Below are 9,326 nucleotides of genomic sequence, written 5' to 3' on the forward strand. Positions count from 1 at the left end.
CGTGCCCGTCGTCCCCCGCCCGCTGGTCACCGCCCCTTCCCCTTGCTCGTCGCGAAGCCTCGCGCCACAAGCCTTCCCCTGTTCGCCGTGTCTGCGTGCAGTGCGTGGCCGCGCCCTGCGCCTCGCCTGCGGGCACGCCCGCGGCCTCCTTCCCGTGCGCGCCCATCGTGGCAGCGCCCCTGTTGGTCACCGTGGACCCGGCGTTGCCCCGCCACCGCCCTGCGGCTCCCTGCCGCAGCCACCTCCGCCGCCTCCCCTGGCTCCGGCCGGCGCCGGCGCCAGCGTGCGACGGGCCTGTTCGGTGCCCCCTCGGGCACCCGTCCGTTTGGGCGCCCGCACCACTGCCCCTTAACGTGTGCCTGTGCCCGTTAAGGCCCATGGGGCCTATGACAGCTGGGGCCCAGCCCCTCAGGACGTTTCAAAATAATAATAATAATAATTTATTTAATAAAATTGATAATTAATTAATTAATAAGTGAATTAATTAAATTAATTAATCCTGTTTAATTAATCTAATTAACTAGTTAGTTTAATTAAATAGTAATTAGTTTAACTAAGACCTAATTAACCTAAACAGAGTATGACAGGTGGGTCCCATTGGACCCACATGTCAGTTTGACTTAGTCAACCCTGTTGACTGCTGATGTCAACATGACATTATGCTGATGTCATTAATCCAATTTCGAATTAAATTAAATGATTAATTAAATTCCAGAAATTAGTAAATCTTTAGAAAATCATATCTTTTAATCCGTAACTCGGATTAAATTATTTTCAACATGAAAGTTGCTCAGAACGACGAGACCAATCCGGATACGCAGCCCGTTCGTCCGCCACACATCCCTAACCTATCGAACTCGCAACTTTCCCCCTCCGATTCATCTGTCCGAAAACGCGAAACACCGGGAATACTTTCCCGGATGTTTCCCCCTTTCGCTGGTATCACCTACTACCGTGTTAGGGCACACCTAGCACCGCTCTTTGTCATGTCTTGCGTCGTCTTGCTTATGTTTGCACTGTATTTATTGTTTCTTCCCCCTCTTCTCTCCGGTAGACTACGAGACCGACGCCGCTGCTACCCAGTACGACTACGGAGTTGACGACCTCTCCTTCTTGCCAAAGCAACCAGGCAAGCCCCCCCCCTTGATCACCAGATATCGCCTATTCTTCTCTATACTGCTTGCATTAGAGTAGTGTAGCATGTTACTGTTCGGTTACTCCTATTCTGTTGCATAGCCTGTCATTGTTGCTACAGTCATTGATACCTTACCCGCAATCCTAAATGCTTAGTATAGGATGCTAGTTTATCACCATTTGCCCTACATTCTTGTCAGTCTGCCTTGCTATACTATTGGGCCGTGATCACTCAAGAGGTGATCACGGGTATATACTATACATATATACATACTACAGATGGTGACTAAAGTCGGGTCCGCTCGAAGAGTACCCGCGAGTGATTCACGGATTGGGGGCTGAAAGGACCTTTGTCCCGACGGCCCTCTGTGTGGATCTTTGTGGTGGAGCGACAGGGCAGGTTGAGACCACCTAGGCGAGAGGTGGGCCTGGCCCTGGTCGGCGTCCGCGGTTGCTTCATAATAACACGCTTAACGATATCTTGGTATTTGATCTGAGTTTGGCCATTTGGTCTATACGCACTAACCAACTACGTGGGAAAGATATGGGCACTCGACGTCGTGGTATCAGCCGAAGCCTTCTAGACGTCAGCGACTGAGCGGCGCGCGCCGGATTGGAACGTAACCCTGCTCTTGTATTAGGGGGCTAGTTCTGCTTTCGGCCGCCCACGCAACATGCAGGTGTGCAATGGGCGATGGGCCCAGACCCCTGCGCCATAGGAGTTAGACCGGCGTGCTGACCTCTCTGTTAGGCCTAGGTGGGGCTGCGACGTGTTGATCTTCCGAGGCCGGGCATGACCCAGGAAAGTGTGTCCGGCCAAATGGGATCGAGCGTGTTGGGTTATGTGGTGCACCCCTGCAGGGAAGTTTATCTATGCGAATAGCCGTGTCCCTCGGTAAAAGGACGACCCGGAGTTGTACCTTGACCTTATGATAACTAGAACCGGATACTTAATAAAATACACCCTTCCAAGTGCCAGATACAACCCGGTGATTGCTCTCTAACAGGGCGACGAGGAGAGGATCACCGGGTAGGATTATGCTATGCGATGCTACTTGGAGGACTTCAATCTACTCTCTTCTACATGCTGCAAGATGGAGGTGGCCAGAAGCGTAGTCTTCGACAGGATTAGCTATCCTCCTCTTATTCTGGCATTCTGCAGTTCAGTCCACCGACATTGCCCCTTTACACAGATACCCATGCATATGTAGTGTAGATCCTTGCTTGCGAGTACTTTGGATGAGTACTCACGGTTGCTTTTCTCCCTCTTTTCCCCCTTTCCTTTCTACCTGGTTGTCGCAACCAGATGCTGGAGCCCAGGAGCCAGACGCCACAGTCGATGACGACTACTACACTGGAGGTGCCTACTACTACGTGCAGGCTGCTGATGACGACCAGGAGTAGTTAGGAGGATCTCAGGCAGGAGGCCTGCCCCTCTTTCGATCTTTATCCCAGTTTGTGCTGGCCATCTTATGGCAACTTGTTTAACTTATGTCTGTACTCAGATATTGTTGCTTCCGCTGACTCGTCTATGATCGAGCACTTGTATTCGAGCCCTCGAGGCCCCTGACTTGTATTATGATGCTTGTATGACTTATTTTACTTTTAGAGTTGTGTTGTGATATCTTCCCGTGAGTCCCTGATCTTGATCGTACACGTTTGCGTGCATGATTAGTGTATGATTAAATCAGGGGCGTCACATTTTCATACCCAACTACTTGCGTCAATGAAACTAGGAAATTAAGTCAATTTCAAACGTAGTACATGGCAGATCTGGTGTACTCTGCCTGGCAATTGCGACTACACACTTAACCATGTAGTTTTCTACCCCTATAGCATAGATCCAGCACAAGATCGGGAGATTTTCAGCCTTAAAGGACGAGAAGGTTGAGATCGAGAGATTTTCACCTGGTTTTTGGATGATCGTCTCCGGAGGGCTTGGTTGGAGTTTGGGGCTGGGGTGGGGAGGGTTGGGGTGTGGTTTTGAGGTGGGAGTGCCCTACGGATCTGCTCCGTTTACCATGGCAACCAGAGAAGGCCGGCGACGGAGGTCAGGGTTCGAGAGGTGAGGGACGATGGTGGCAGACGAGGGAGGGGATGGATCGGAGGCCGGGAACTGGTTGGTCGTGCGGGCAGCGGGTCGGCTTGCCCGGACGGGGCAGTGCGGGCGGGGTTGGCACACAACGGACGTGCGGGCCGTGCGTTTGTGCGCACGAACGTGGTCGTGCGGGCCTGTTCCCGTCCATGCCACACGAGGCGTGCGGGCGGGTTCCTGTCGACGCCACACGTGTGGCAGTTATTCGGACCCAAAATCATGGGATACTATGGGATATGCCTTTTTTTAGAAAACTTTCCATCTATTCATCTCTAATAAATGACTGTACAACAAACACAAAAATAATAATTATTGCATCCAAATGCTTAGACCACTTAGAAACGTACAAGCATTGAAGCCATCTGAAGGCCCGCCGCCGCTGTCGCCCCCCCTCCCCTCGCCGAATCCGGGCAAAACTTGTTGTAGTAGACAGCCAGAAAGTCATCATGCTAACGATCATAGGACTAGCACACCAGACAGCAACCGCTGCCGATAAAGAGACACATAGAACAAAAAAAACATAGACGACATAGACCAGACCCGAGTAGATCCACCAAAGACAACCACCGATCGAATCCTGCAAGATCCGCCTGAGACACACCTCCACACAACCTCCGACAATACTAGATACACCATTGAGACGGGTGCTGGGTGGGAGAATCTTATTCCATCTTTAGGGAGCCGTTGTGGTCTTGCGTTCTTGAGTAGGACACAAATCGTAACAAAATTCAAACAAATATCTATGGATCCCTCCCGCCGGCAATAGGAATCTTTTGTATTATTTTAATCAAATTTAGTATTCAAATTATACAATTGATTACAAAATTAGCACTATATATTATGAATTACTTGCAAATTAGCCACCAAGAACGTGCATGTACTCATGAATAGTGTACAACATGTAAGTGTGAGCACCTCTCCCATCGTGTCATCTGATCAAGCCATTACAAAAAGTAGTTACCTTATTAGTCCATGCTAATGGTTTATATGTCTATGAGTCAGGGTAACTATCTATGTGAGAGATTCATTGATTATTATATGCAAGATAGGTTTCCCATATTTGTGGGATCATCTGATCATATCGCACCCCCCCCCCCACACACATAAATAGCTATGAAACTACCAGCCCTTGACTACTATAAGAGAGACCTCGCCGAGGCTTCGTCGAAGCGGGGACATTCTAGAGGATCTTGGCTCGTGCTCTATGTCAAAGTAGATCGACACAACATTATTTATAACCCTCATCAAATGGCGGGGCCAAGGGTTACTGTCAGTGTCGGGGTGCCCCGAGCACACTATAATTATGAACCCTCGCAGGCAAGGGATCAAACCATAAGTTTAACTATGATGTGGTATGGCCAATGTCGATTCACTATAAGGGTGAGATTAAGAGCTACTAGTGGATACAAAAAAAAAGCATTAAGGTTGAAGTCGACTTGCCAGAACCATATACGTCCTTGGTTTGCTATCCCGGTGGCCAGATGGAGCATGCTTCTCTACCCTCGACGGAGTTAGCGGCACCCAAAACATCGGTTAAGGTTATACTAACCACAAATAATGGTGAACATTGGTAGCGGTGATCGAAATAGACCGCGACGAAGCTATCATAGATGGTCTCCTGGTTGTGGGGTCGACATAGCTCTCACCGGTGATGGACAACATCAGGAAATTCCCATGAAACCACACCAACTCCCAACAAAAGGAACCAAATTTGTTGTCCATGAAGAACAACAGAGCAACATAGGGGCGAATAATGAACATCCAAAGAAACCTTCAAATCCCTTGAAACAACAGATGCGAGAGGTTGACACATCGATCTTGTCTCCTCCCTCCTTGCACCTTCATGGCGACAGAGAATAAGGGAGACGAGGCCAACTATACCCATAGTTTTAGCAATCCAGTGACCCAAGAGGTAAACGATTAACCTTTCACCAATCGACCAACCCTAGCGCCGGCCTTGATTAAATGCTCTGAACCATCAATGCTACCAAACCATGAAAAAACCCAATGGTTAGTATTGCACCAATACGGCAGGCCAGGGTTCCTAAACCAACGCTCCCTTGGACTCCACCACCGCCGAGCTGGCTAGCTCATAAAGTTGATGGATCCTTCTCGGCTGATAGCTCGGCGGGTGTAGGAATGATATTACTGAATGGACATGGCGAGGTGATCTTTGCATCTTGCCAGGTGCTCTTTTTCTGTAACAACGCTCTCGAAGCAGAGATTCAAGCGATCAAAATAGGAATGTCACTAGAGTGGTATAATCTTCTCGTTATTGTGCAATCGGACTCACTAGGAGCATTATCTTCGATGTAGGATGCTTCACTAATCAAAGCACCTTCTCGTAAACTAGTTATGGAGATCAATCTCTTAATGGAAGAACGAGAGTTTAAACATTGTAAGATAGATATATCACATAATAGGTTGGTCCATAATTTTGTGAATTCTGCCCGAACTGCTCGGAGCATAGGCTGCATAGGGCTCCACATTTTCTTCAAAGTCTTGTAATGGCAGATTGTAATCCCGTGATTGGAATAAAAATTCCCTATTTCCCCAGAAAAAATGATATAATATATGCTATTCTTTTATTTAAAGAAACCTATTTGGTAGGGTTCACGACCGAATTGGGAGCAGTTCTCCCTTTTCCCCCACGAAGCAGCCCTATCGGGCGCCGCCACCCCTGACTCGCCGCCAGGCCCGCCCCTCCCTCGCCGGCTCGCCGCCTGCGCAGCCACACAACCGCACCACCCCGCGTCGCCACTCCCGCATCCCACCGTCCCGCGCGATCTCTACTGGCGCCTGGGAAGAGGGTACGCTGCCGCCTGGTTCAACTCCGACCTCGCTGTTCCAGTACAGCGCCGACCAAAACTCCCTCCGGTTGACCAGTCCAAGAGCAGCCAACCAGGACGACGAGGACGCTCGACGGTCACCTCCAGACCTCTACTCCAGACCAGGACATTCGGCCGACGCTGGTAAGATCTCTCTCTGCTGTTCTGCACCTCCCCATTCTTCTATCAATTATCAATCTTGAACTACTGAACCGAACTGTGTTGTGTTTGCTGTCCTGATGAAAGTTGTTGATTGTGTTGTGCATTTCTTTGTCAAATTGCAGGCTTGCAACCGTAGGATGGATTTGTTGCTTGCTGCTTGATTTAGAGAATATCATGTATATGAATTAGTCAACTAGACATTATCATGTAGTTGCAGGTTACAATTGTCATGTTACTACTAATTTTGTTATCTATTGGTTGGTGTATCCTAAACAGTAAGATGGAGTTGTTACAAATTCTTATTTAGGTTTTGCACTTTGTTGTCTATTGCGTCAATCACGTGGAAGAGTCAAGTCTATTGCATTAACTAAACAATCATATTTGCTATCCAGTACATGAACACACAGTCATGTGAAGACATACACATAATTTGCTATCCAGTACATGAACAGTTAACCAGTGACATAATAATGATTTGTCTGATTGTTTCCATTCTAACAAGTTACTCTAACAAAGCCACTCTACGAAAGTAACAAGGACACATGTCTTCTTTGCACTTCTCAGCATATTTATTGTGTATGCTTCTCTTATACTCCCTCCGTTCCTAAATATAAGTCTTTCTAGATATTTCAAACGGACTACCACATACGGATGTATATAGACATATTTTAGAGTGTAGATTCACTCATTTTACTCCGTATGTAGTCACTTGTTGAAATATATAGAAAGAAAAATATTTAGGAACGGAGGGAGTACAAAATTGATCATTTTAGTATGCACGTAAGACCATATTGATCTATTTGGATGTGCTATTATTAAATTAATTAGAACGTTGGCATCTCATTTTTGTTATCACATTTTTTTGGTGGACCGCCCTGTTTTGAAATCCTAGATCCGCCACTGCATTGTAGGTAGACATGTTATTTTTGTACCTTGTTGCTCAGCACAGTTACTATATTTCTTTTTGTTACACAGTGTATCAATGGATTTAGAATCTATAAAGGAGCTATTGCTTTCTCCTAGACCAGGTGAGGAATGCTTGGCTGGTGTAGCTAGTTTTCTTGACTTTGCGTACATAGAGGACAAGTCAAAGGATAATTTGAAGGCACGGCTAGACCTGCAAGACATGAAAATCATGCCAGAGCTACATCCTAAAAATAAACCTAAGGACAAGTATTTTCTTCCTGCTGCTTCTTATACCATGTCAAAGAGACAGAAGCAACAGTATTGCAAACTACTTCATGATATAAAAGTTCCAAATAGGTACTCGGAGAACTCAAAAAAATAGAAGGAACAGTTTTGCAAAGTACGTCATGATATAAAAGTTCCAGATGGGTCCTCGGGGAACTCAAAAATCCGAAGGAACATTTTGCAAAGTACTTAATGATATAAAGGTTCCAGATGGGTATTTGACGGAATGATATAAAGCCAATTTTTTTTCTTTATTGCCTTTTAGTTTCTCGTTTATATTTTCCATTGATGCTGCCATTGTGGTAACTGTTAGTACTTCATCCTTATGGTCCTGAGAGTTACTTGGTTGAGAATATTATGCAAAATTTCATGCACGACTCAAATAACTTATTGTTAAGAGATGTAGCAGTAGCTCTGTGCTTTGCCTCGTGCCTTTTACTTGTTTTCTAAAGCTCTGTGAGATGTTGTGTTCTGCTTGTTTTCTGAAGCTATATGAGATGGTATTCCCCTCTTAATAAAGATACTTTTTTTCCTGGAGCTTCCTTTTATTAGAAACAAATGTTGTTTTCCAGGTATATTTCACTCTAGCATGATACACGATACTATTTTTGCTGGCCCTCTTGTGTTTCTGTCTAGTTTGTATGGTTAAGCATGTCTGTGCTGAATCATACATGTTATTATCTATACCTGACAAATAGGAACTTAGCGTTAACTAAGAAATCTCATGTTCTACATAAAGCACTAAGTTAACAGTATGTTATAATTACAGACCATATCTGAATTGAATATATCTTGACTCTTTTGACTAGTAATGAACTTCTTCAGTGAATCTTATTTTTCAGGAAATTTTGCCACTGGAGATTAGAAGGATTGTTCTAAATTGGTGCATGAAGCTATGCGTTCTTTTAGCGGACGTTTATATATGTCTGCATAGTTCTTGCTCTTCAACCATGAAGCTTGAAAAAACCCAAAAATTGTTCTGAGTTAAACTTCATGTATGACGGATTGTCACTGGAAATAGATAGATACTTTTGTGAATGAAGTATTATGTCTCATTTACCATCTTGTAAACTAAGCTTACATTTGTTTGAAATTGATGTTTTTAGTCAAAACTTGGATGTCCGATTCAACGTTTTCTTCTCTGTTGTTGTGAACCAGCCTCTGCATGTGTGACTTCTGTGGCTTGCATCGTAGACTGGAAATTAGGGCATCTCCAGCCGTTGGCCCCCCCAGGACGCACAAAAATCGCCCCCGGGGGCGAGCCGGCGATACACTCGGCGCTGGGGGCGGTTTTGCGCCCAGTCGTCGCCCCCAGGCGCCAAAATTGGCCCACTTTGCAGCCCAATTTCGACGAATAAACGGCCCATATGGGCGAGAATAGGCCCATATTCGGCATGGTTTCGCCGTGTCTTGGCGTTCAATTATCAACATAATTATTCCTTATCACATATTTCATCACAGAAAAATCAAATACTTCAACAAAATAGTACAACAACAAATAGTTCAATACAAATTATATAGTTCAACAAATAAAAACTCGTATTTCATCATGCGGCGTCCCCCTTGAGCCTCCATAGGTGCTCAATCAGATCTTTCTGCAGTTGATGATGCACCTGTGGGTCTCGGATCTCTTGACGCATACTGAGATAGGCAGTCCAAGTTGCCGGTAGCTGGTGATCAACTTCGGCTAGAGGACCCTGCCTGTAGTATGGTTCAGTGTTAAACACTGGGTCTTCTTGCTCGCTCTCGATGATCATGTTGTGCAACATGACACAGCAAGTCATGATCTCCCACATTTGATCTTTCGACCAGGTCTGAGCGGGGTACCGAACAACAGCGAATCGAGATTGGAGCACACCAAATGCCCGCTCGACATCCTTTCCGCAAGCCTCCTGAAGCTTCGCAAACCAGGCGTT

The 9,326-nt window shown here is 45.9% G+C and overlaps 1 protein-coding gene across 1 annotated transcript; it reads left to right on the plus strand.

Moving 5' to 3' along the window:
* The first annotated feature begins 5,072 nt into the window (after window positions 1-5,072).
* On the plus strand, window positions 5,073-8,540 carry LOC119309303. The gene is made up of 4 exons (XM_037585327.1): window positions 5,073-5,141; window positions 5,840-6,201; window positions 7,195-7,247; window positions 8,253-8,540. The coding sequence occupies exons 1-4, from the start codon at window positions 5,073-5,075 to the stop codon at window positions 8,273-8,275; spliced, it is 507 nt and encodes a 168-aa protein (XP_037441224.1). The 3' UTR covers window positions 8,276-8,540.
* Window positions 8,541-9,326: the final 786 nt, after the last annotated feature.

This window comes from Triticum dicoccoides, chromosome 5B (assembly GCF_002162155.2).
Source record: "Triticum dicoccoides isolate Atlit2015 ecotype Zavitan chromosome 5B, WEW_v2.0, whole genome shotgun sequence".
Taxonomy (NCBI): Eukaryota; Viridiplantae; Streptophyta; class Magnoliopsida; order Poales; family Poaceae; genus Triticum; species Triticum dicoccoides.

What these genes read in the sequence shown, in the direction of transcription:
- LOC119309303 (XM_037585327.1), top strand. Translation starts at nt 5,073, where the DNA reads ATGGCGACAGAGAATAAGGGAGACGAGGCCAACTATACCCATAGTTTT. An exon ending in GCAATCCAGTGACCCAAGAG is followed by an intron (nt 5,142 to 5,839) that starts GTAAACGATTAA and finishes CCTATTTGGTAG; the next exon opens with GGTTCACGACCGAATTGGGA. An exon ending in AGGACATTCGGCCGACGCTG is followed by an intron (nt 6,202 to 7,194) that starts GTAAGATCTCTC and finishes TTTGTTACACAG; the next exon opens with TGTATCAATGGATTTAGAAT.